The 27,778-nt window shown below is 50.1% G+C and overlaps 1 protein-coding gene across 4 annotated transcripts; it reads left to right on the forward strand.

Annotated features, from left to right (window-relative positions):
• The first annotated feature begins 8,877 nt into the window (after positions 1–8,877).
• Positions 8,878–27,121, forward strand: LOC147014988 (uncharacterized). Of its 4 annotated transcripts, XM_085849260.1 has the most exons (3): positions 8,880–9,592; positions 9,784–9,831; positions 23,882–27,121. In XM_085849260.1, exon 3 carries the CDS (start codon positions 23,908–23,910, stop codon positions 25,618–25,620), a length of 1,713 nt encoding a protein of 570 aa, XP_085705386.1. In that variant the 5' UTR covers positions 8,880–9,592; positions 9,784–9,831; positions 23,882–23,907; the 3' UTR covers positions 25,621–27,121. The 4 variants fall into 4 exon arrangements, with proteins under 4 accessions (XP_085705383.1, XP_085705386.1, XP_085705385.1 ...); XM_085849257.1 differs by lacking the exon at positions 9,784–9,831 and having other exon boundaries at positions 8,878–9,435; XM_085849259.1 differs by lacking the exon at positions 9,784–9,831 and having other exon boundaries at positions 8,888–9,489.
• Positions 27,122–27,778: the final 657 nt, after the last annotated feature.

A 27,778-nucleotide genomic window follows, 5' to 3' on the forward strand; every position in this document is an offset into this window, starting at 1 on the left:
CCCACCTTTTCTTTCCCACGGTGCCTTCTGCCTCGCTTGCTCCCCTCATCTCGCTTACCATAGCATGACGACCCACGGTACCCTCCTCAACGATCACTCCTGAGCCAAAATCCCGACGTGCACTTTGGGCTGGACAAGCACTTTTCCAGCTTCCACAGTCTACTCCAAATCAGACGTGGGTGGTGAGTCATACGCTTAGAACCCAGGTGGGCAGAGTGTACCAGCGTCTGGCCGAAGCCCGGCCCAGGAAGGGGACCACGTGAGGGATCAGAGCCAGTTGGAATGCCCGACTCAGACGATGACGTCAGATTCGGCATGGCCCCTCCCCGAACCTCGGGCTCTATAAAGCTCGGAGAAATTCTCCGTGTAAGAAAGGAATTGTGGAATAAAGGCATTGAGGAATTGGAGGAGTGAAGTGTGTTGAGAATTGTAGAAGAAGTTGGTGTTCCTGCATCTCGTCCCCTCCCACACGATCGACGAATCGCCTCCTGCCTGGTCCCGCCGACTGCTCCACCCTCGCTCTTTGGACTCCTCCCTTCTCCATTCAAGCTCCTCCTGTCCGGAACACGATCTCCACATGTGCGGCTGTGGCTAGAACAACGTGGCCATTGTCGGATGCCACACCACAGAGCATCCCTCTCCCGAAACACCGAGGTACCAAAAACTATAACCTCAACCCCCTCCCTCCCTGGCTGCAAAAGTCCTTTTTTTGTTGGGGCTTCTTTTCGTGTGTGTGTGTGCGTGCGTGCGTGCGTGCGTGCGTGCGTGCGTGCGTGCGTGCGCGCGCGTGTGTGCTAGCGCCTGTGTTAAGTAAGCCTGTACAAGATCTTTTATTGTTACTGAAATAATATCGCGTCAAGTCTGCACTGTGTCTGCTTCGTAAGTTGCTTGTATAATTGTCACACCCCCACACCCCTCTTCTCTTTCCCTGCGTTACATACCTAATAGACCTATGCTGTGCCACATGCTGTTCCTCTCTGGCTGTAAATAAATAATTGTTGTAGAAATGTTCCCAGCTCGACTTTGTCTTTTCCCTCATTGGTCCAGCATGGTTCGAATCCAGGTTTAGCCGGGTCTTTATTCCCAACGGTCCGTTCCTTCTAGCCGGTACGTCCTTGGCAGTGTCGCTCGGCTGCATCCGATCCGAAAAGGTGATCTGGCCCGGACAAGGCGTACCGAGGGTGCGGTTTCCCGGTGGTTAAACCGCATGGTTAATTAGGTAACCCGATTCCATCGGCGGGAGGACCCGAGGTCACGCAGTTGAGTTAATCGACATAGCTTCCCTCACCTAGTTGTCTTCTCACCCGACCCTGCCGGTCTGCAACAATATTACATATATGTATGTATATGTATATGTATATATATATGTATATATATATATATATGTATATATATGTGTCTGTATGTATGTATATATGTATATATGTATGTATATATATATATATATATATATATATATATATATATATATATATATATATATATATATATATGTATATATGTATGTATATATATATATATATATATATATATATATATATATATATATATATATATATATATATATATATATATACATTTGAAAGATTTGCGTTCCATCCAATATGGCTTCCAGACCACGTGACCTATCAATCATTGGCTCACCTGGACTTTAGTCCGGTGAGCTTATGTGATCGAGCAGTGTCCATTGGTGAGTGAGTGAGTGAGTCAGCAAGTCCGTAAACACTTCAGTCATTTTTCGCTTGAACCACACACACGATTTTGATGAAGCTTGCCCACAAGCTTTATATCCGATGCCTAACGAAGGTGGATCGAACGCATCAAAATCTGCGCTCAAGTGGGTCTACAGGGTGGGGGGGAAGTGGGGGTTGGCCCCCCCAAAATAGGTATTTTCTCTCTTCTCTGAAACTACGCACACAATTTCGATGAAACTTGACCACAACCTATATCACCCATGATGTACCAAGCTTTGATGGATTGGAGAAAAACATATTTTACAAATGCTTTCTCTTGAACCGCTTCATCACTTGACATAAAACTTCACAATTATGATCTAGCAGTCATTGGAAATATATGTTATAAATTTCAACCTGACCAGATGCATGATATGGCAGCCATAATAATTTAATTTCTTAAATCTGGGTTCAGGCATAGGTTGGGTTGGCTGGCAAACCTATAAAGGGTAATTTCAGAGAGTTTTAAAGTGTAATTCTAGAGAGTTTTAAAGGGTAATTCAGGTGGGTTTGAAAGGGTAATTATAGAGCGTTCTAAAGAGTAATACTAAAGTGTAATTCTCGGGGGATACAGAGTGTAATTCTAGAGGGCATTAAAGAGTCACTCTAGAGGGTTTTAAAGGGTCATTCTAGACTCGAGGGATTTAAAGTGTAGTTCCAGAGGGTTTTCAAGGGTAATTCAAGAGGGTTTAAAAGTGTAATTCTAAAGGGTTCTCAAGTGTAATTCTCGAGGGTTTTATAGTGTAATTCTTCAGGGTTTTAAAGGGTAATTCTGCAGGGGTTTACAGGGTAATTCTCGAGCGTTTTAAAGGGTAATTTTAGAGGGTTTGAAAGGGTAATTTTAGAGGGTTTTAAAGTGCTATGCGAAAGCGTTCTGAAAAGTAATTCTCGGAGGGTTTAAAGGGTAATTCTAGAGGGTTTTAAAGTGTAACACGAGAGGTTTTAAAGGGTAATTCTGAAGGGGTCTGACGTGTAATCCTCAGGGGTTGTAAAGTGTAATTATAGGGCGTTCCACAGTGTTTTAAAGGATTCTAGTGGGGAGTTCTGGGGGGTTTTAAAGGACAATTCTACATGGTATAAAAGGGTAATTTTAAAGGGTAATTCTTGAGGATTTTAAAGGGTAATGCTGGAGGGTTTAAAAGGGTGATGGTTTTAAAGTGTAATTCTCAAGGGTTTTAACGTGTAATTCTACAGGGTTTTATAGTGTAATTCTCGAGGGTTCTGAAATGCAATACTAAAGGGTACTAAAGTGTAAATCTCTCGGGGTTTAAAAGCTAATTTGAGACAGTTTTAAAGTGTAATTCTGGTGGGTTTTAAAGGGTAATTCTGGAGTGTTTTAAAGGATAATTCTGGTGGGTTGAAAAGGGTGATTCTAATTGGTTTTAAAGTATAATTCCAAAGGGTTCTAAAGTGTAATTCTCAAAGGTTTTCAAGTTTAATTCTAAAGGGGTTTAAAGCGTTATTCTAAAAGGTTCTAAAGAGTAATTCTAGAGCGTTTTAAAGGGTAATTATAGAGACTTTTAAAGGGTAATTCTCGAGGGTTCTAAAGTGCAATACTAAAGAGTTCTAAAGTGTAATTATTGAGGGGTTTAAAGTGTAATTCTAGAGGGTTTTAAAGCATCATTTTAAGAGGTTCTAAAGAGTAATTCCAGAGCATTTTAAAGGGTAATTATAGAGTGTTTTAAAGGATAATTCTCGAGGGTTCGAAAGTGTAATTCTGAGGGGGGGTGGGGGTGGGGTTAAAGGGTAATTCGATAAGGTTTTAAAGTAACTCTGGAGGGTTTTAAAGGCTAATTCTAAAGGGTTCTGAAGTGTAATTCTCAGGGGTTGTAAAGTGTAATTATAGGCAGTTCTAAAGTGTAATTCTATAGTGTTTTAAAGGGTTCTAAAGAGTAATTCTGAAGGGTTATAAAGGGTAATTCCAGAGGGATCTGGAGTGTAGTTTTCGAGGGTTTTAATTGTAATTATAGACGGTTCTAAACTGTAATTCTGGTGTTTTAAAGGGTAATTCTAGAGGGGTTTAAAGTGTAATTATAAAGGGGTTTAAAGTGTAATTATTGGGGCTTTTAAAGGGTAATGCTTGGGGGTTTAAATGGGTGATTATAACTGGTTTAAAAGTGTTATTATTAAGGGTTCGAAAGTGTAATTCTCGAGGGTTTTAAAGGGTAATTCTGGACTCTACAGGTTTTTAAAGTGTAATTCCAGATGGTTTTAAAGGGCAATTCTGGAGGGTTTAAAGTGTAATTCTGGAGGGTTTAAAGTGTAATTATAAAGACTTTTAAAGTGTAATTCTCGGATGTTTTAAAGGGTAATTCTACAGGGTCTTAAAGGGTTCTAAAGTGTAATTCTTGAGGGGCTTAAAGGGTAATAATAGAGGGAGTAAAAGGGTAATGCTTGGGGGTTTAAAAGGGTGATTCTAAATGGTTTTAAAGTGTAATTACAGTATAAAGGGTTCTGAAGTGTAATTCTCAGGGGTTTTAAAGGGTTCTAAAAGTGTAATTCTAGAGGGTTTTAAAGGGTAATTCTCGAGGGATTAAAAGGGTAATGTGAGGGGGTTTAAAAGGGTGATTCAAAATGGTTTTATAGTGTAATTATAAAGGGTTCTGAAGTGTAATTCTCGGGGGTTTTAAAGGGTAATTGTACAGGGTTTTAAAGGGTTCTGAAGTGTAATTCTCGAGGGTTTTAAAGTGTAATTCTAGACTCCAGAGGGTTTTAAAGTGTAGTTCTGGAGGGTTTTAAATGGTAATTCTCAACTCCACAGGGGTTTAACGGGGTATTCTAAAGGGATCTGAAGTGTAATTTTCGAGGGATTTAAAGTGTAATTCTCGAGTGTTTAAAAGGTAATTCTAAATTTGTTCGAAAATTTTAAGGTAATTCTAATTCTAAACTCGTGAGGGAAGAAAGCAATGGTCGAAGTGCGGCGAGTGAAGGAAGGAATGGTCGAATTGCGGCGAGTGAAGGAAGGAATGGTCAAAGTGCGGCGAGTGAATGAATGAATGGTCGAAGTGCGGCGAGTGAATGAATGAATGAATGGTCGAAGTGCGGCGAGTGAATGAATGAATGGTCGAAGTGCGGCGAGTTAAGGAAGGAATGATCGTGGTGTGGCGAGTGAAGGAAGGAATTGTCGTCGTGTGGAGAGTGAAGAAAGGAATTGTCGTGGAGTGGAGAGTGAAGGAAGGAATGGTCGTGGTGTGGCGAGTGAAGGAAGGAATGGTCGTCGTGTGGAGAGTGAAGGAAGGAATGGTCGTGGTGTGGAGAGTGAAGGAAGGAATGGTCGTAGTGTGGAGAGTGAAGGAAGGAATGGTCGTGGTGTGGAGAGTGAAGGAAGGAATGGTCGTGGTGTGGAGAGTGAAGGAAGGAATGGTCGTGGTGTGGAGAGTGAAGGAAGGAATGGTCGTGGTGTGGAGAGTGAAGGAAGGAATGGTCGTCGTGTGGCGAGTCGAGGAAAGAATGGTCGTGGTGTGTCGAGGAAGGAATGGTCGTGGTGTGTCGAGGAAGGAATGGTCGTGGTGTGTCGAGGAAGGAATGGTCGTGGTGTGGCGAGTCGAGGAAGGAATGGTCGTGGTGTGGCGAGTCGAGGAAGGAATGGTCGTGGTGTGGCGAGTCGAGGAAGGAATGGTCGTGGTGTGGCGAGTCGAGGAAGGAATGGTCGTGGTGTGGCGAGGCGAGGAAGGAATGGTCGTGGTGTGGCGAGTCGAGGAAGGAATGGTCGTGGTGTGGCGAGTGGAGGAAGGAATGGTCGTGGTGTGGCGAGTGGAGGAAGGAATGGTCGTGGTGTGGCGAGTGGAGGAAGGAATGGTCGTGGTGTGGCGAGTCGAGGAAGGAATGGTCGTGGTGTGGCGAGTCGAGGAAGGAATGGTCGTGGTGTGGCGAGTGGAGGAAGGAATGGTCGTGGTGTGGCGAGTGGAGGAAGGCATGGTCGTGGTGTGGCGAGTGGAGGAAGGAATGGTCGTGGTGTGGCGAGTGGAGGAAGGAATGGTCGTGGTGTGGCGAGTGGAGGAAGGAATGGTCGTGGTGCGGCGAATTGATGAATGGTCGTGGTGCGGCGAGTGAATGAATGGTCGTGGTGCGGCGACGGAATGAATGGTCGTTGTGCGGCGAGGGAATGAATGGTCGTGGTGTGGCGAGTGGAGGAAGGAATGGTCGTGGTGTGGCGAGTGGAGGAAGGAATGGTCGTGGTGTGGCGAGTGGAGGAAGGAATGGTCGTGGTGCGGCGAATTGATGAATGGTCGTGGTGCGGCGAGTGAATGAATGGTCGTGGTGCGGCGAGGGAATGAATGGTCGTTGTGCGGTGAGGGAATGAATGGTCGTGGTGTGGCGAGGGAATGAATGGTCGTGGTGTGGCGAGGGAATGAATGGCGGTGGTGTGGCGAGCGAATGAATGGCGGTGGTGTGGCGAGCGAATGAATGGCGGTGGTGTGGCGAGCGAATGAATGGCGGTGGTGTGGCGAGCGAATGAATGGCGGTGGTGTGGCGAGCGAATGAATGGCGATGCTGTGGCGAGCGAATGAATGGCGGTGCTGTGGCGAGCGAATGAATGGCGGTGCTGTGGCGAGCGAATGAATGGCGGTGCTGTGGCGAGCGAATGAATGGCGGTGCTGTGGCGAGCGAATGAATGGCGGTGCTGTGGCGAGCGAATGAATGGCGGTGCTGTGGCGAGCGAATGAATGGCGGTGCTGTGGCGAGCGAATGAATGGCGGTGCTGTGGCGAGCGAATGAATGGTCGTGGTGTGGCGAGCGAATGAATGGTCGTGGTGTGGCGAGCGAATGAATGGTCGTGGTGTGGCGAGCGAATGAATGGTCGTGGTGTGGCGAGCGAATGAATGGTCGTGGTGTGGCGAGCGAATGAATGGTCGTGGTGTGGCGAGCGAATGAATGGTCGTGGTGTGGCGAGCGAATGAATGGTCGTGGTGTGGCGAGCGAATGAATGGTCGTGGTGTGGCGAGCGAATGAATGGTCGTGGTGTGGCGAGCGAATGAATGGTCGTGGTGTGGCGAGCGAATGAATGGTCGTGGTGTGGCGAGCGAATGAATGGTCGTGGTGTGGCGAGCGAATGAATGGTCGTGGTGTGGCGAGCGAATGAATGGTCGTGGTGTGGCGAGCGAATGAATGGTCGTGGTGTGGCGAGCGAATGAATGGTCGTGGTGTGGCGAGCGAATGAATGGTCGTGGTGTGGCGAGCGAATGAATGGTCGTGGTGTGGCGAGGGAATGAATGAATGGCGGTGGTGTGGCGAGGGAATGAATGAATGGCGGTGGTGTGGCGAGGGAATGAATGAATGGCGGTGGTGTGGCGAGGGAATGAATGAATGGCGGTGGTGTGGCGAGGGAATGAATGGCGGTGGTGTGGCGAGGGAATGAATGGCGGTGCTGTGGCGAGCGAATGAATGGCGGTGCTGTGGCGAGCGAATGAATGGCGGTGCTGTGGCGAGCGAATGAATGGCGGTGCTGTGGCGAGCGAATGAATGGCGGTGCTGTGGCGAGCGAATGAATGGCGGTGCTGTGGCGAGCGAATGAATGGCGGTGGTGTGGCGAGCGAATGAATGGCGGTGGTGTGGCGAGCGAATGAATGGCCGTGGTGTGGCGAGCGAATGAATGGTCGTGGTGTGGAGAGTGATTGAATGGTCGTGCTGTGGCGAGTGAAGGAAGGAATGGTCGTGGTGTGGGGAGTGAAGGAAGGAATGGTCGTGGTGTGGAGAGTGAATGAATGGTCGTGGTGTGGAGATTGCATGAATGGTCGTGGTGTGGAGAATGAATGGTCGTGGTGTGGAGATTGCATGAATGGTCGTGGTGTGGAGAATGAATGGTCGTGGGGTGGCGAGTGAATGAATGGTCGTGGGGTGGCGAGTGATTGAATGGTCGAGCTGTGGCGAGTGAAGGAAGGAATGGTCGTGGTGTGGGGAGTGAAGGAAGGAATGGTCGTGGTGTGGAGAGTGAATGAATGGTCGTGGTGTGGAGATTGCATGAATGGTCGTGGTGTGGAGAATGAATGGTCGTGGTGTGGAGATTGCATGAATGGTCGTGGTGTGGAGAATGAATGGTCGTGGGGTGGCGAGTGAATGAATGGTCGTGGTGTGGCGAGTGATTGAATGGTCGTGCTGTGGCGAGTGAACGAAGGAATGGTCGTGGTGTGGGGAGTGAAGGAAGGAATGGTCGTGGTGTGGAGAGTGAATGAATGGTCGTGGTGTGGAGATTGCATGAATGGTCGTGGTGTGGAGAATGAATGGTTGTGGTGTGGAGATTGCATGAATGGTCGTGGTGTGGAGAATGAATGGCGGTGGTGTGGCGAGCGAATGAATGGTCGTGGTGTGGCGAGCGAATGAATGGTCGTGGTGTGGCGAGCGAATGAATGGTCGTGGTGTGGCGAGTGATTGAATGGTCGTGGTGTGGCGAGTGAAGGAAGGAATGGTCGTGGTGTGGCGAGTGAAGGAAGGAATGGTCGTGGTGTGGGGAGTGAAGGAAGGAATGGTCGTGGTGTGGAGAGTGAATGAATGGTCGTGGTGTGGAGATTGCATGAATGGTCGTGGTGTGGAGAATGAATGGTCGTGGTGTGGAGATTGCATGAATGGTCGTGGTGTGGAGAATGAATGGTCGTGGGGTGGCGAGTGAATGAATGGTCGTGGGGTGGCGAGTGAATGAATGGTCGTGGGGTGGCGAGTGAAGGAATGAATGGTCGTGGGGTGGCGAGTGAAGGAATGAATGGTCGTGGGGTGGCGAGTGAAGGAAGGAATGGTCGTGGTGCGGAGAGTGAAGGAAGGAATGGTCGTGGTGTGGAGATAGAATGAATGGTCGTGGTGTGGAGAGTGAAGGAAGGAATAGTGGTTCGGGGAGTGAAGGAAAGATTAGTCGTTGTACGAGGAGTGAAGGAAGGAGTAGTGGTACGGGGAATGAAGGGAGTTGTGGTACGGGGAATGAAGGGAGTTGTGGTACGGGGAATGAAGGGAGTTGTGGTACGGGGAATGAAGGAAGGAGTTGTGGTACGGGGAATGAAGGACGGAATTGTGGTACGGGGAATGAAGGACGGAGTTGTGGTGTGTGGGATGAAGGAAGGAGTAGTGGTATGGGGAATGAAGGAAGGAGTTGTGGTATGGGGAATGAAGGAAGGAGTTGTGGTAATGGGAATGAAGGAAGGAGTCGTGGTATGGGGAGTGAAGGAAAGATTAGTCGTTGTCCGGGGAGTGAAAGGAGTCTTTCTGTACGGGGAGTGAAGGAAGGAGTTTTACTGTACGGGGAATGAAGGAAGGAGTAGTGGTTCGGGGAGTGAAGGAAGGAGTTGTGGTTCGGGGAGTGAAGGAAGGAGTTTTACTGTACGGGGAATGAAGGAAGGAGTTTTACTGTACGGAGAGTGAAGGAAGGAGTAGTGGTTCGGGGAGTGAAGGAAGGAGTTGTGGTTCGGGGAGTGAAGGAAGGAGTTTACTGTACGGGGAATGAAGTAAGGAGTACTGGTTCGGGGAATGAAGGAAGGAGTTGTACTGTACGGGGAATGAAGGAAGGAGTCGTGGTTCGGGGAATGAAGGAAGGAGTTGTACTGTACGGGGAATGAAGGAAGGAGTCGTGGTTCGGGGAATGAAGGAAGGCTTTGTACTGTACGGGGAATGAAGGAAGAAATCGTCGCCGTGTGGCGAGTGGAGGAAAGTTCAGTCAGGGAGGTTGGAAGGAGACGAGTCACTGAAGGAGTGGGAGTGAAGGAAAGAAAACGACGGGGTAAAAGTGAAGGACTTCAGGAATGATTGAGGCTGAAAGGGAGTGTGCTCGGAGGTGAGCGTTGTGTGGAGATCGGCTCAGTTGGGTTTGGGTTGTGTATTCAGTTGTGGATCCGTGATCGCGGCCTTGTCGGCGCCGCCATCCAGGCCAACGGGCGGTGAGATTGACCGGAAACTCGGAACTCTCTCTCTCTCTGTGTGTGTGTCACCTCGTCCGCCTCGATCCCTCCATCCCCTCGATCCGCCGAGGCCTTGTACCCTCCGTGGCCCCGGTTCGTTATCCTTGTACCAAAACCCCCCATGACAAGTTTGTTCTCATTTCGTGTCCATTCCTGTTTTGACCCGACAGAGCCCGGTTATTGATCGCGTTGCCATCTTATCCACGTCCCTGTCGAGTGTGAGTTGTTCACTCGAGGCCTTCTCTCTCTCTCTCTCTCACTCTCTCTCTCGAACGGCTTTGTTTTCCCTTCCTGAACCTTTGTTCCCTCTCCATAGTGATCATGAATCTCAAGATCGTTCATTTTGTTGTTATTTTTTCACTGATTTATCACATTATTAGTGAACTTCTCACTTTGAAACTCCGTTTTGGTTGGAACTGTCTCGAAATCGAGGAGGAAGCGGGAGGGGGACGGACGGACGAGCTGACAGTTGATTCGTCGCTTTCAGATCGATTCCGTTGCGACAGACAGTAGCTGTGGATGTCCACCAGCACTCGATGGGTTTATGTCTGGTCGAGTCGGTCCCTCTGTCCCTCTCCGATGCGGGATCTGTATGTCTGATTGTGATTGTCGATACGGACCTATGGAAAGGAATGAGCCTGGTGTTGGCTCAGTGGTTGGGGTGGCGGTTTGGGATCCTCGGGTCCTGAGGTCAAGCCCTGTCGGCCGTTGAATTAATACACCAGGGGGGTTGACTCAGCCTGTCATCCTTCCGAGGTCGGCGAAATGAGTACCAGTTCCAGTGTGTGTACTGGTAGAGGGGCACTGCATCAGCGACACAGTCCCGCTTCAAGAAATGAGAGCTACCCCGGCAGCTAAGCTGTCATACGACCACCACCACCACCACCACCACCACCACCATAGAAAGGAATAAAATGTCCAAAATGGAGACGTTTATAAAATATCTTTTCCATGTTTCAAACCTTTTTTCGAGTTTGTTGACAATCGTAAGGAATCACCTGCGAGTGACGGGTCCATCCTCTCTTTTATGGTAAACAATGTTTCGAGAATTATTCCCAGAAATGAGGTTTGTTTTTATATTTTATATCTTTATTACATTTTGATTATATAAGACATCGGGGAACATTGAGCCGAGCTGTTTTTGTTTATGTGCATCCCTGTGAGTGCTCGCCGTGGGTAAATGCACAGTTGCTCACAAGTTGAACACACACACATACACGCACACACACGCATACACACACAGACACACGCACACACACATGCACACACACGTCGATTTTACACGGCGCTCTTCTTGGCCACAGTAAACACAAACCCTGTGTGTGCCTTCAATGTTAGCAAAGCCACCTGGCTTGCTTGACTTGCCAGCACCAACCCTGCACGTTCTGCATCGTATGTTTGGTGTGTGACGTCAGATGTCAGGGATGATCCTTTTGTTTTCTCATTCCCTTGGTTTAATGAAGGGATTTCTCTCATAATTAGGGTACCATGAGCCTTACGGCCTGTGGTACCCTATTGTTTCTGTTCACATTGTGTTGTTTTTATTGTTTGGTTGCCGAAATAGGTGACCCTTATTGTCAGTAATTCTGTCTGTTTGGATGTTTGTTCGTTTGTCATCAGCATAATTGGTAGTAAACATGGGCGGATTTTGACTAAACTCGGGTGGTCGGTACATCTTATGACCTCGTGCTTTGGAATTTGTGATGGTTGCGAGGGACGCTTTGGTTCTCGAGCAACAACCAAAAAACCTTCAAAATCGGTACCGTTCACGTGAAATCAATTCCGAAAGCCATTATCCCACATAGGGTTATGAAATTTGGCATGAATGATCTACAGGTGATGCTTTATCAAATATATTCCGGTTTTTGTGATATATGGGATACTTTACCCGCAGCACCCCCTACAATTAGGGTATGCGTGAAAATTGCTGAAAATTGAAGGCCCCCGAGCGACCAGGTGAGTGCATCAATACGAATGAAACTTTGCAGGTTCATGGTACTCAATGAGTACTACACCTTTGCCTCAGGACATATTGACCGATTTCGCTTTGGTCAGGGGTCAAAGGTCAATTAGTGCAAAAATCGATAATAAGCAAGAGCTGGAGGTGCCTTCACGCCAAATGCTACTCCTCCTCGGGTTATGGTCGGATGGTCATGAAAATTCACACTAATCATCTGGAATACATTGTGCACAAACGATCGAGCCAGATTTTCGATTTAGATCTTTGTTCACCCACAGCACCCCCTCAAACTTTGGGGATTTCCTATATCAAACTGCATTTTTGGTACTTTTCATTCAAATGGATACAGAGTACTTATCAGTAGATGGGACTGGATGAGATTTGATATGCATAATCTGAAAATGATTCCCTATCTGCTATATGACATCCATTTTGCTCTATATTGTTACAGATTCGCGCCCGCCGGCGTGCGGACGGCCACGTAACTCGAATCGCGGCACGTCGCCCACCGGACGGACAATCCAGTCGTGACCCTCTCGGACTAACGCCGGGAACCAGTCACGGGTGGACCTTTCGGTCTCACCGCGATCGAGCCAATCAGCCCCCGCGTGGGATAGGGTTGCTCGCCAAATTCGACCTACCTAAGTACCCACACGGAGGGTAGACCGGGCGATCGCACCTCGCCGCAGGTCGACTTCGGACACGGGCCACTTAAGCGACCCGTTCCGTACTATCGGGATAACCGAGCGGTGTTATCGTCGGCCTCGACGGTTTGATTAATTATCGGGCGTATTCAGCCCACTACCAACCCTTTACGTGAAGCAAGATGAGGATTCAATGAGAGAAATGACGAAGCGAAGCGGGAAAGCAGTTCAACACAAAGCACATTTATTCGCGATGAACGGAAAGCGCACATATACAATTCCACCAAAAGCACATAGAAAAGGAAAAGAAACACAATGCAATTTTACACAAAAAGCAAATGCGACAATGCAGATCTAATACCGATTACGCGAGCACACGGCAACACTTATACAATTTTACTTCACAGACGGCGCCGACAACACACATTCCCAAAAACAAAAGAAAAGAGAACCCTCAAGGATGAGGCGGGCCTGAGGCCGAGACCGGGTCGGGCCTACCCGTCTGGTGATGAGACGCGGAGCGGCAATGGTGCCTCAACTCCGCGGGCCTCGCGGACAGTGTCTGGTAGGGGGTGGGAAAGGGGCCCCCTTGGTCGCACTATCTCAGCGCGGGGGGAAACAGGAGGGGGTTGCTGATGCTCGGGGTAGGGAGGATTTCTACTCTGCCTCGAGTCCCGCGACGAGCGTCTCCACCTCGGCCAGGTCGCGCCGTCGGCCTCCCTGGTGTGCAGCTCCCTGCACGACGCGAGCACCCCCTCGTCTGCCCTCGCCGCCTCTCCACAGCTCCGTCCCCTTCGCTCCGACTCCAACGCACACGACGACGACCAACTCCTTCTTGCTTCTTCTTCCCAACTCCACCGCCCGCGAAGTCTTAACTCCCCTGACTTGACGAACGCGGTCGCTTATATAAGCCCCGTGGCTTCGCTCTCTCATCTTTGACCCCCTGCCTTCGACCTTTCACCTCGCTCCCCATTGGCCCGAGAAAAAGTGGGCGTGAATGCTTTTTGATCCATAAATTTGCATATAGCGATCGCCCTCCAACGCCCTGGAGGCGGAGCCAAATCGCCCCTCGCTCACCGATTGGACGGAACAAAAGTGGGCGTGTGTCGTTTTTGATCCGTTTTTGAAGTGGAAAATCCGTGGTTTTGTACACGCTGTTCGGCGCGCGCCCTGCACGAGTCCAACACCGGTACCCACAAGCGGCGCAAGAACGGTGGTGATGTGACGGTTGCGAGGTGTGACGTGAAGCGGCGCCGCGGTGGGTGGTTGATGTTGTGGTTGGTGGTGGTAACAATGGCGGTTGGTCCAAAATAAAGATAGTAAAAGAAAAACGGCTATCCTGAAGAGTCGCAGCACGCATAAATGACATGTATTCCCACTAGACAACGGGTTTGGGCCTAACTACACATATACTTACCGAGATATCTCACCTAAGGGACCTGAATGGTGGTTTGCGAATTTGGTAACCACAACACTACCCCCTCCCCTTTTTACAGACTCGTCTCGAGTCGTCAAATTTTCGTGTGCCATCATGTGTAGTTTTCCCCTAGTACATTTTACCTACGGATCCCTGAGTGCGACATTCATGGTATTCGTGTCCCCAAAATAAATAACCTGAGGGCTGCGTAACTACCTAAACAAACTCACTCACACGGACGACTTGAATAAAATTGCCGGCGCTAGGACAGACATGCCGGGGGCGCACTCATATTTACAGTACATCTTAACCTTAACTTACAAATTTTACACTAAACCATGGCCCAGGATCACTGAACTCTGCAAAAGAAAAGCAGTTAGCAGGGAGCCAGGCTGCTCGCATGCAGTCTCTGGCTCAAAACAATGCAGGTGACAGGGAACGTGGCTGGCTGCTCACACGCAGTCCAAGGCCTTCCCTTTTTGAACTGAACGCAGTGAACCACAACGGTGCATGGGCTGCACAAACGCAGTCTCCGTGCCAGCTCAAGTGGCACACGCAATGAGCGCAACGAATGGATGGATGAATGGTTGGACGCAAACACGGTGCACGGGCCGCCACTGCAGGCCCGTGTTGTAGCTGCCAACAGGGCAGTTCTCGCAGCTTGCAAACTGTTGCCTTGCGGATCCTGGCGCACATGGAAATGAACAGGGGGGGGGGGCGGCAAAGCAAAATTGAACGGGGCTGGTGAACGTGGGCAGTGGGCATGGCATGGCAAAGGCAGCAGGCAAACACAGCCCGCAGAAGAAGAAGGCCGCTGCAGGCAAACACAGCCGGCAGATGAACTGGCTGGCACAGGCCTTGAAGAAAAACAGCCAGCAGATGAACTGGCCGGCACAGGCCTTGACGCAAAACACGGCCAGCCGATGGCACAGGCCTTGCAGCACAGCAGCTGCAGACGATCCAGCCGGCACAGACCTTGCAGCAGAACAACAGCTGCCGATGAAGTTGGCCGGCACAGGCCTTGAAGAAAAATAGCCAGCCGGCTGAAGTGGCCGGCACAGGCCTTGAAGCAAAACACGGCCAGCCGATGAAGTGGCCAGCCTTTGCTGTTCAGTGGAGGTTGGTGGAGGGAGTGCGGTGGTGCTGGCCACTTGGAAGGCGGGCTCGGACCTACCTACCTGTCTCCCCCCCCACCTATCGCCTTTGCCTGTCACTGTACATACCCACTCCCTTAATTTGTCAAACCCCAATTTAGCCCCAACTTATTTTTTTGTTGTTTTTATTTTTACTCCCCCACTATAAATCGTCCCCTAACCCCCTTTATCGTCCTTGTTCGGCTAACCTATCCTGTCACCTAGCCTACTCCCAACCCCTACGTTCCCTTCCCGGAGGGGAACAAGGGAGAGCTAACGTCCTGTGCCGAGGCCCAACTCAAGCCTCAGGATGGCCTCCCCAGAGTTCGGCGATCTATAACCAAAGTGGGTCCAGCGGCCCACAACGACAGCGAGGGGATGGATGGTGCGGAGGGGTACATCTCCTAATCTACCCCAACCATTTAACTGTTAAACTACCCCGGGGCTTTCAACAAGCGCCTCTCGCTTAAACTATTGGTTCTAACAACCCAGATTCCCGTCGCCTGTGTTGGTGTCCTCACAATTTCGGGCCTCGCCCCCCCAATTTTCTCTCCGTGCCCTCACACGGTCTCCTGGCTGGGACGCGTGGCTCCCTTTGGCAGGCACGACCCTCTGCCGAATCTCCCGCTATGGCACCCCCGGGCACTACACTGCCTCCGAGCCTACCAGCTCCCTAACACCGGGGAGTGCCCCTCATGGCACCTCCCCTGAAACGCACACGTGGCAGGCTGGCTTCCCGGGCCCCTTTCCGAGGGTCACCCATGCCCACAACACTGCCCACGCGGCTAATGGTGCCCCGGGCCCCCGCACCAAGCAGGCGCACCCGTGCCCACTACGCTATCCCGGCCCCCCATGGGCCCTTGGCCTACCACGGCCGACTAGCCTGGTGCCCGGGGTACCCACTCAGCGATACTCACCTTTCGCAGCCACGCTCCCAAGCCCGTCAACAGGGCTCCTGCACCCCTCCAAACGGGTTTCGAGCCTACATTCCCACCAACAGCAAAACGACCTCCATTTTTCAATTTGACTAACCCAGCTAACTCGCTTTACTCTGACCCCGGGGTCCCTTGGGCGGGAGTCACTCCTCCCCCCAATCACTCATCGCACCATGCATTCCCCATTCGCTCCACTCACACAGACCCGCTGGCCTCACTCACTCACCAAGTACTCACCTCACAACTCACCAACACACACACACCGCTGAACTCTGCCATCCTTCTATCTGCATCCCCTAACTAACTCGTGCTCCCACGTCGTCCCTTAAACTACAGCACGTTCCTTTTAACACTACGTAGCTAAGCTACGTCCCCACTCCACATTCAAAGTCTGTCCATGTCTCCAAATGTCCCAAAAATTATTTACCCAACCAAAATCTGACTACAATCCCTCGAACTAATCCATTCCACGGACTCCATGAGGACTTACCCCCGCCGCATGGAGTCGGTCTAGCTAAGCTAACCCTTCCCCCTAACTAGTTTCCATCCTGTGCCCAGGTAAGGGGGTCTTCCACCCCTTGCCCAGGAATCCTGTGCACCCGAAAGTGAGGCTTGCTTTTTTTTTTTTTTTTTTTTTTCATGCGCATCACCAGCGCGGCAACTCGCGCACTTTGCACCTGCCCGTGACGTCATGCAGCTGCACGTGTTCCTCGTCCCTCCTTGGACGGTACCATCCGGCAGGGATACCCCTCCTGCCGGATTCCAACCACACGTGCAGCCATGGCGTCACCGTGCGCATAAAAAAAACACAAGCCCCACGTCTCGAGGGGTTCCCCACGCGAACACATGTGCTTTGCCCGTTGGAGCTTAACACACACGATCGCGTGGAGAACCCGTCCGGTCCAAATCCATTATCCTGCCTAAACTTTGTCCGTCCGCGGGATCGGCAAATCCACCGCTGGCGTTTCCGGACCGGGACTTCACTCTCGCAAGCGAGCACGTGGCGGTCTCGTGCGTTGCACAGCACGAACCTCGTGCTCACTGCTGGGTGAACCCGGCACGGTCCGCGAAACAACTACAGCCGCTACTCGGCTTTCTTTTCTCACATGTCGCCGTCGTCGCCTCCATTCCACCCACGCACACCTGCGTGTCACGACGCACACACTCCACTCCATTATATTCACACCGGGAGACGCGGCTGCGTGCTCCCGCATGCCGACCGACATCTCCCTCACATACCGCTCTCTCACACACACGGTCTCCCTTGCATTCGGCCGTTCACTCACGCGTGCCTCACTACTCACACAAACCATACTACTTACACACGCGGGGGCATTCACCCGCGGTGCCTCATCCGCACACGCGGGGGCACTCACCCGCGGTGCCTCATCCACACACGCGGGGGCACTCACCCGCGGTTCCTCATCCACACACGCGGGGGCACTCATCCGCGGTGCCTCATCCACACACGCGGGGGCACTCATCCGCGGTGCCTCATCCACACACGGCGTGCTGGGAAGCACGTACTCCGGCACCATCGCCACCACACCACTCACACACGGGGTCGCTTCCACACACGGGGACGCACTCACACCTTGCACCACACACACAGGGACAACCACACTGGGGATTCGTGTCCCCACAAGGGTCTCCGGGGCCTCTATACCCCCCAAGCTCGCCGTGCACCTGTCCACAGCACTCCTCCCCTCAACCTCGCAAAGCACGACCGAACTCACCTGGTCGTGACTCGCCTCAAGGGGGCATACTCCCTCCCCTCGTTCCTGGAGGAGGCCATCCAGGTGCTCGCACTGGGTCCCTACACGCTCCGCGAGCTCACCCCCATTATCCTCCACTACCTCCGTGTGTGTGTGTGCGTCACTTACCCCGTCTTCATCGTGTTGTCTCTCCTCTATTTTTTCTGTCTCCCGTGTCTCTATACATTTATAAGTTTCTGTTGTCGTCACCTCGTGTCTCTTCGTCTCCGCTTCTTTCTGGCGTCTTTCCCTTATCTTTATGTAGGTCAACCTTGCTTTCTCTTTAAGTCGCTCCCGTCCTTCCCTGTTTTTCACTCCTTGCTCTTTCACGATCTCCGCGTACCTCATCCTTGCTCTCCGTATTAATTGTTCTTTTCTCTCCCTCGCAATTACTTTCACCTCGTCTCTTGTCTCCCGAATTACTTTTTCCTTACCCGCCTCCACCGCGGGCCTGTCAGCCGTTGCACCCCCTTCCAGCTCGTTTGCTCCCACACGTGGAGTCGCCATTCCCAGCTCCCTGGTCACGGCCTTCATGCCCGCCTGCAGGCATCGGCCCATGTTCTGCGTCTCACCCCGTCGTTCTTTCATTTCTTCCTTCATGTTTGCTTCCATTCCGTTCATTTGTTGTGTATTCGCATCCAATTTTTGTGTATTCGCATTCATCTTCGTTTTTACTTCGTCCATTTGCTTGTTCATGTTCGCATTCATCTTCGCTGTCATTGCCGCCAGCATGGCGCATAGCTGGGCTATGTCGGATGCACTCAGCTGAGCCGTTTCGGCAAGGGTCGGCGGGTTTTGGTGGAGAGGGGGGGGGGAGGTGTCATACACCGCGGCCGCTGCCGCACCCATTTTGGGCTCTGGGTTCAGTTGGGCGAGTCCGTGTTCCTGCACAATCAACATTTCCTGCTCGGGGATTCCATCCTGGACCATGGATTCTACACATTCTACATCCATTTCTAATACCCCCGGCTCCCGCTCGCCTTGAGACGCCATCTTGCTTCTCGTGAAGGGTTAATTTCGCTCGCTCGTAATTTGGAGGGAATCGGGGGTCGCTTCTCTCACCCCTGGACCGATTCCCGTGAATTTAGCTGGAGACAGGAGAGCCCGTTTTCCTGTTCTCCGATACCAGTGCCGCGAGGAGGGCGATGGATTTGTATCCCACTCCTGACACCAGTGTTACAGATTCGCGCCCGCCGGCATGCGGACGGCCACGTAACTCGAATCGCGGCACGTCGCCCACCGGACGGACAATCCAGTCGTGACCCTCTCGGACTAACGCCGGGAACCAGTCACGGGTGGACCTTTCGGTCTCACCGCGATCGAGCCAATCAGCCCCCGCGTGGGATAGGGTTGCTCGCCAAATTCGACCTACCTAAGTACCCACACGGAGGGTAGACCGGGCGATCGCACCTCGCCGCAGGTCGACTTCGGACACGGGCCACTTAAGCGACCCGTTCCGTACTATCGGGATAACCGAGCGGTGTTATCGTCGGCCTCGACGGTTCGATTAATTATCGGGCGTATTCAGCCCACTACCAACCCTTTACGTGAAGCAAGATGAGGATTCAATGAGAGAAATGACGAAGCGAAGCGGGAAAGCAGTTCAACACAAAGCACATTTATTCGCGATGAACGGAAAGCGCACATATACAATTCCACCAAAAGCACATAGAAAAGGAAAAGAAACACAATGCAATTTTACACAAAAAGCAAATGCGACAACGCAGATCTAATACCGATTACGCGAGCACACGGCAACACTTATACAATTTTACTTCACAGACGGCGCCGACAACACACATTCCCAAAAACAAAAGAAAAGAGAACCCTCAAGGATGAGGCGGGCCTGAGGCCGAGACCGGGTCGGGCCTACCCGTCTGGTGATGAGACGCGGAGCGGCGATGGTGCCTCAACTCCGCGGGCCTCGCGGACAGTGTCTGGTAGGGGGTGGGAAAGGGGCCCCCTTGGTCGCACTATCTCAGCGCGGGGGGAAACAGGAGGGGGTTGCTGATGCTCGGGGTAGGGAGGATTTCTACTCTGCCTCGAGTCCCGCGACGAGCGTCTCCACCGCGGCCAGGTCGCGCCGTCGGCCTCCCTGATGTGCATCTCCCTGCACGACGCGAGCACCCCCTCGTCTGCCCTCGCCGCCTCTCCACAGCTCCGTCCCCTTCGCTCCGACTCCAACGCACACGACGACGACCAACTCCTTCTTGCTTCTTCTTCCCAACTCCACCGCCCGCGAAGTCTTAACTCCCCTGACTTGACGAACGCGGTCGCTTATATAAACCCCGTGGCTTCGCTCTCTCATCTTTGAGCCCCTGCCTTCGACCTTTCACCTCGCTCCCCATTGGCCCGAGAAAAAGTGGGCGTGAATGCTTTTTGATCCATAAATTTGCATATAGCGATCGCCCTCCAACGCCCTGGAGGCGGGGCCAAATCGCCCCTCGCTCACCGATTGGACGGAACAAAAGTGGGCGTGTGTCGTTTTTGATCCGTTTTTGAAGTGGAAAATCCGTGGTTTTGTACACGCTGTTCGGCGCGCGCCCTGCACGAGTCCAACACCGGTACCCACAAGCGGCGCAAGAACGGTGGCGATGCGACGGTTGCGAGGTGTGACGTGAAGCGGCGCCGCGGTGGGTGGTTGATGTTGTGGTTGGTGGTGGTAACAATGGCGGTTGGTCCAAAATAAAGATCGTAAAAGAAAAACGGCTATCCTGAAGAGTCGCAGCACGCATAAATGACATGTATTCCCACTAGACAACGGGTTTGGGCCTAACTACACATATACTTACCGAGATATCTCACCTAAGGGACCTGAATGGTGGTTTGCGAATTTGGTAACCACAACAATATTTTAGTTTCCATGCGCGGCGACCCATCGCCGCCTACCGGCTTGTTTGTGATTATTCTTATTCTGATTTTGGGCCTTTTTTGTTTTTCTCAATGATGTCCTTTAAACAAGTGTTTTCTTGGCAACAACTTGTCCGATTGACACGAAATTTTAAACATAGGTGCAACGACTCGTGCATAAAGTTTTTTTAATTGCTATTATGACGTCATAGGTGTTGTGGCAGCCATGTTGGAAAAACCAAAAAACTTCAGACGTCATCTTCTCAAGAATCACGAGCTGGAGAAAATTGAAACGTGGCTCGTTGTCAAGATCTCCACAAGGGCTATATAAGTTGTGTTAACCGTGATGTCATCGGTGAAGTGGTATCCTGGCGAAAATTTGACATGTAGAACGCTGCATTCCATCTGAGGTTCATCTCAGGGAAAGAGGTGAATTCAAAAAAAATTATGTCATACGTCGCGTGGTTTGGCAGCCATTTTTTTGGGGGGGGGGTAAAGGAAAAAATCTTTCTGTAGAACCGCTTTCGAGATCGAAGTGAAACTGCACACAAATGGTCGACGAGCCATGCTGAATAAAGTTTGATAACGATGACCTCATGGGTCACATGGTCTGGCAGCCATCTTGTATTTACCCTAAAACCTTCAAAAATCTTCTCCAGAACGTCTGAACAGATTGAGGAGAAAATTCAGACATGTTCCTCATGACTTGGGGATACTAGGGTCATAAGGAATAATTGATAGGTCACGTGGTTCAGTGGCCATATTGGATTGAAAAAAAAGAAGACGGTTTCACACACGTGATCCTCTCCCGAATCATGGGTGGAATGCAAATTTTCAATGTCATCGGTCATGTGTGGCAGCCATGTTTAGTTGAAAAACGAAACTTCAAACCCGTTTTCTCCGCAATGGCCTAGCACATCAATATGAATCGCATCACATTACATGGAGCAAGGTGAGTGGATCATAACTGCAAAGTTTGAAGTCTACAGCTAAAGCGGTTTCCCAACTATATTTATTTATTTATTTATTTTCCATTAAACCAATGTGCCTACCAAACCACGTGACCAGTGATGTCATTGTCGAATAAAATATATGCAGCAAAGGTCATGGATCATACTTGCAAAGTCCAGTATTGATTGGTTTTTCGGTTTCAGAGAAATAATTATTTTATCATTCCCAAGAAATCATATCTTATGTACTGCACAGAGCTGTTCATGTCTGTGTGTGCGTTTGTCATAAGTACCGCCCATTCTGCAGGCCACGCCTTCTCTCGTCTTGGCAAACGTCACAAGCACCGCCTTTTAGCTCGGCCACGCCCGGCCAGGTGGATGGTACCCGGCCATAACTGCTCGCAGTTATAAAGCAGAGCGCCTCCAGTTATTTTTGCAGCGCTGCGACATCGCGCTGTTATATAATTGGCTATTCTGTCCTGTGTCTTCTGTGACACTTATTGTTGGGTGTATCGTGGGCGGAGATTGCCGGGTGGATTGTGGGCGGAGATTGCCGGGTGGATTGTGGGCAGAGATTGCCGGGTGGATTGTGGGCGGAGATTGTGGGTGGAGATTGCCAGGTGTATCGTGGGCGGAGATTGCTGGGTGGATTGTGGGCGGAGATTGCCGGGTGGATTGTGGGCGGAGATTGCCGGGTGGATTGTGGGTGGAGATTGCCAGGTGTATCGTGGGCGGAGATTGCTGGGTGGATTGTGGGCGGAAATTGCCGGGTGGATTGTGGGCGGAGATTTCCGGGTGGATTGTGGGCGGAGATTGCCAGGTTTATCGTGGGCAGAGATTGCTGGGTGGATTGTGGGCGGAGATTGCCGGGTGGATTGTGGGCGAGATTGTGGGTGGAGATTGCCAGGTGTATCGTGGGCGGAGATTGCTGGGTGGATTGTGGGCGGAAATTGCCGGGTGGATTGTGGGCGGAGATTTCCGGGTGGATTGTGGGCGGAGATTGCCAGGTGTATCGTGGGCAGAGATTGCCGGGTGGATTGTGGGCGGAAATTGCCGGGTGGATCGTGGGCGGAGATTGCCGGGTGGATTGTGGGCGGAGATTGCCGGGTGGATTGTGGGCGGAGATTGCCGGGTGGATTGTGGGCGGAAATTGCCGGGTGGATTGTGGGCGGAAATTGCCAGGTGGATTGTGGGCAGAGATTGCCGGGTGGATTGTGGGCGGAGATTGCCGGGTGGATTGTGGGCGGAGATTTCCGGGTGGATGGTGGGCGGAGATTGCCAGGTGTATCGTGGGCAGAGATTGCCGGGTGGATTGTGGGCGGAAATTGCCGGGTGGATCGTGGGCGGAGATTGCCGGGTGGATCGTGGGCGGAGATTGCCGGGTGGATTGTGGGCGGAGATTGCCGGGTGGATTGTGGGCGGAGATTGCCGGGTGGATTGTGGGCGGAAATTGCCAGGTGGATTGTGGGCGGAGATTGCCGGGTGGATCGTGGGCGGAGATTGCCGGGTGGATTGTGGGCGGAGATTGCCGGGTGGATTGTGGGCGGAAATTGCCGGGTGGATTGTGGGCGGAAATTGCCAGGTGGATTGTGGGCAGATTGCCGGGTGGATTGTAGGCGGAGATTTCCAGGTGGATTGTGGGCGGAGATTTCCGGGTGGATTGTGGGCGGAGATTTCCGGGTGGATTGTGGGCGGAGATTTCCGGGTGGATTGTGGGCGGAGATTTCCGGGTGGATTGTGGGCGGAGATTGCCAGGTGTATTGTGGGCGGAGATTGCCAGGTGAATTGTGGGCGGAGATTGCCGGGTGGATTGTGGACGGAGATTGTCGGGTGGATTGTGGGCGGAGATTGCCGGGTGGATTGTGGGCGGAGATTTCCGGGTGGATTGTGGGCGGAGATTTCCGGGTGGATTGTGGGCGGAGATTGCCAGGTGAATTGTGGGCGGGGTTAATGCGGAAGAGCGACGTTTTTTGTGCTGAATCGTTTTCTGTGTGACGCTGGAAGTTGATTTTCTGAGCAGGAAGTGATAATCTTCCTGTTCCGTTAGTTGTTGACGCGCAGCGTTGTAACTCTCGTTACAGCACGGCGACATCGCGCTGTTATATAATTGGCTATTCTGTCCTGTGTCTTCTGTCTCATCTTCTGTCACACTTATGGCCGCGTACGTCCCTTTGATCTGAGGGCTATAAATAGAAATTTGTCCAATGTCGCAACTCTTCCCATCATGCATGCTAATTCACCGTGTCTACATTTAAATTTTATAACTGCAAAATTGTTTTGCCATCATTCTTAACCTTGACTTTTACTGCCCCCAGTCGCGCGATATCGAAGTATTCGCTTCTTGTTTATTTTATTTTTATTTCCTCGTGTGTTTTCAATGCTCTTTTCTCTGAACAAAGATGCATGAAAACTGCCTGAACCTGAATCCGAGCTGACCGACTCTAAAGTATTTGATGGTTTTGTGTAATGATTGTTTTGTTCCAATTGTACAACAAAACACACTTCCCTATACCCTGGGATATGTTTATTGAGCTACCGTAGATTGTTGTGGATATACTGATGACATTAACATACCTGATTTAATTTTTTTTTTATTTTTTTTTGCATGTTTGTTTTTGTTTGTAGAACTGAACACTGGTACCCTGGAGACCATGGCAAATGGCATGGAGGAGACTTTCAGCCTTCGCAACACCAAAATAATGCCGGACTTGCTGCAGGAACTATGTGAGCTGCGACTAACCGGGTCTTTCTGCGATGTGGTCGTGGAGGTGCAGAGCCGTCGATACCTGGCACACAAGGCTGTGCTGAGCAGCACTTGCCGTTATTTCCGTTCGATGCTCTTTTCTGTGCCTTGCAGTAGTTTGGGCCCGCTCGTCGTCGACTTCCTAAGTGTACCGGCATTCGAGCGAGTGCTCGACTTCTTGTATCGTGGAGAAGCCCAGGCCGGCCGGCGTGACGTGCGTGAGCTCCACCAGGCAGCACGTAGCCTCGGACTGGATGCGCTTGAGCAGGCATGCTTTCCCTTGTTGGAACTGGTCGCTGGTGATGAAGTTGAAGAAGGGCCAACCACAACCTCACCCTATGACCCTGAGACCTCAGAACACAGCCTTTCAGAGATAGCACAACTCGTAAGGCGTGGGAAGATGGTTGCAGGAACTGCTGTACAGACGGAAGGGGCTTCTCCGGATGATGACCACGGTGGTGAGGTAACTGCATGCCACATAGAGGCCGAGGCTGTAGGTCAGGGTGAATGTGATAACAGTTCTCCTCATACCGGTTGTCAGTTCTCTGGCAGCTCCCGACGTGTTGAAGAAAGTTGCTACAATGGTGCAGGTGATGTATGCCAGCTGGAGACGCACGACGCAAGTATGAAAGTTGCGACTGTGAAAACGGAGCAAGAAGATGATTACACCTGCAGGTTTAGCGCAAGTGCTACTGTTACTAATTCTGCCAGTGCTGGTGCTACTACTGGCCAAAATGCCACCTTCACATCGACCGATCCTGGGTACAATGTAATCGGAGCTGAGGGAAAGTACATGGCTGGTGGGGGCTACAACAGGATGGCAACGGAGCTTGCCTCGAGTGTAGCACCTTGTGTGGAGTCTGGCACAACAGGATCTTTTGTACATTGCCAGGTGTGCGGTGAGCCTCTCGTGGAGACCGAGTCTTCGCTGCGTGAGCATGCCGTGCAGCACGTGAATCGCGAGACTTTGGAGTGCCGTGTTTGTGGTCGCAAGTTCAGCCTTTTCAACCGTGCCGTGGAGCACGTGCTGTCACACGCTGGGGTTAACATCGTGTCGTGTGCCGATTGCGGTAAAAAGCTGCTGTCACACACCCGTCTCAATCTGCACCTCAAGAGCTGCAAAATGCGGCGTGCCTCGCTGGCATCAGCACCACCATGGGCCGTGACTGCGGTGGGAAACGTGGCGGCGGGCTGCATGCCGTGCCAAGTGTGCGGCGCCGCTGTCGTCAAGAAGATGTCCTTGGTGCGCAAACATGCTAGAATGCATGTCGACATGAACAAGCTCACCTGTGAGGTTTGTGGATTGCACACGAGTTCGAGTGGGAATTTGGTGAAACACACACTGCTACACATCGGCGTTTTCTTGTTTGAATGTGACATCTGTGGAAAGGGCTTTCCTTTTCAAAGTCTCCTGCAGCAGCACCAGAAGCGCCGTTGTGTAATGCCTGAAGCCGGGCAAGCTATAACGGACGCATCGTACGTTGCCGACTGCTCGGACCCTGCTGACCCCGCAGGGGTCTTTGACTTGCCCACTGCGGAATTCCTGCCTCCACCAGCAGTCGACGACGGTGGGCAAGATGAAAGCTTTGCGACGCAACCTTCCTACGGCATTGCCACCTAATATTCCCTTTGGACATGCCTACTATGTTCTCACGACAGGTTGGCTTGCTACAAAGCTTTCCGAAGTTAGGCCTGAATACCAAATGCATTTTTGGTGAAACTGTCGTGAAATTCGTACTTTGGTAGCTCATTGTGCGTGTTTGGGTTTGTGTGTGTTTGTGTGTCATTTTCTCTCAAAAATGGTGACAGCTTTTGAGAAATACAAACTGGATGTACAAGCTTTATGGGGAGAAGTTTTGATTTTTAAAAATGTAAAATTATTGTTTGTGTTTATTTTTTCTTTTCAAGCTAAGCTTGATCTTTTACTTTCAAACATTAAAGTATAAAGACATGTGCAACACTGGATTTCCTCTTTTTATCTGCGGGAAGTGCGGTTGCATACACTACCTTGGCCGAAGATATAGACTGCCTACAATACGAGAACTTACGGACTGTTTTGGAAAAATGACCCTTGAACTGCCTTGCCGTTCATTTTCCTCCTGATGAACTGAACATTTCCGAAACCCTTTTTGGAACGTCTCCGCTTCGCTTTCTCTGACAAATGTATAATTGCATTCTCACTATCTTCTGTCATTTGTTCAAGCTTCACGTTTGATACAAGTTCCTTTCCAAGGAACTTCAACGCAAGAGGAGGCCATCAGGTCCATCAAAACCTGTGCAATGTTTCCCAACCTATGGTTGTCTATTCGTGCTCTATCATTTAAAAAAAATGCTGAGCGTCAAGCGAGGAAGCGCACGTACCATTTCAAAAGTGTTTGGTATGACTCGGCCGGGGTTTGAACCACCGACCTCCTGATTCGGAGGGGAGCAGACCCTCTAACCATCACACTGCCGAGTCTGGTGCAAAGCTTTCCATCGTTGATGAATAACATGAATCTTGTAAGAAACAAAACCCATTGTATCGACGAATGGACAAACCCGTCATATTCCTCTTGCTCTCCAACGTAACGCATTGTTCAAGCATTTCGAGCAAGTTTTGCTTATCATGCATTTGTAGTTGTACTGTACATGTTTATTTGCTCAAGTAGTTTATGACAATAGTTTTAAGATTTAACAAATATGATTTGGTTGTTACTTGCATTCAGTCGCATGGGCTGGCCACACATCAAGTTGCGACGTCTCCATCCACTATTCTTAAGGAAGATCGGTGGGGCCATTCATGCAAGATTACCTGAATGGTCTGTGCACGGTGCAGGTCAATGTTTGTTATTGTCGGCTTTTAGCATTAATTCTGCTGTGCATTCTTATTGCTAGCCACTGTACTTGCATAATAAAATAAACCACAGCTTGATGAACTCTTTCATGCAATGCAGTTGGAGTGCAGAAGTTGGGTTGGTGTTGCGTGTATCAAAATATTTTGAAACAGCTGCAATGATGCCGGGATGCTCGACTTGGCTCGTGTTGGTGCATTTTGTTTTCATACATTGGCATTGTTTTAAAATCTGTCTCCTAAATGACTGCATTTGTGGTGATACTACTGTAAATATATCTTTATTAATCTTCTCGCCCTTGATGATGCTGGACATATTCACCATTGTGTGATTTAAAATTTTTTTTTATTTTACTGTGTGTGTGTGTGTGTATACAGGGGGCTGCAAAAGTAGGTATACAATAATCAAAAACAAAACGTGCGCACAAAACGTATTTTATTGATTATACAAGCATATCAATAATAAACATATTATTCCCTCAAATGTTCAAACTGATTGCCCCCGGCATTCACACACTCCACGAGTCGAGTGTGGACACCCATATGGACTGGTATAATCCTTACTGAATCCCTACTTTTGCAGCCCCATATATATATATATATATATATATATATATATATATATATATATATATATATATATATATATATATATATATATATATATATATATATATATACATATACATATACATATACATATACATATACATATACATATACATATACATATACATATACATATACATATACATATACATATACATATACATATACATATACATATACATATACATATACATACATATGTATATATATTAGACGACCCGTGAACCCGTTGGGTTCCCGTTGTGACAGCGGTTGATGAAAAAAAAAAAAAAAAATCATTTCAAGAAAAAAATAGCTCCAGTAAACGATACCGCTGAGGTTGTTTGCATTGATCAAATAC

The sequence above is a fragment of the Eptatretus burgeri genome, chromosome 12 (genome assembly GCF_056783735.1).
Source record: "Eptatretus burgeri isolate ZD-2024b chromosome 12, Ebu_testis_v1, whole genome shotgun sequence".
NCBI classification, from domain to species: Eukaryota; Metazoa; Chordata; class Myxini; order Myxiniformes; family Myxinidae; genus Eptatretus; species Eptatretus burgeri.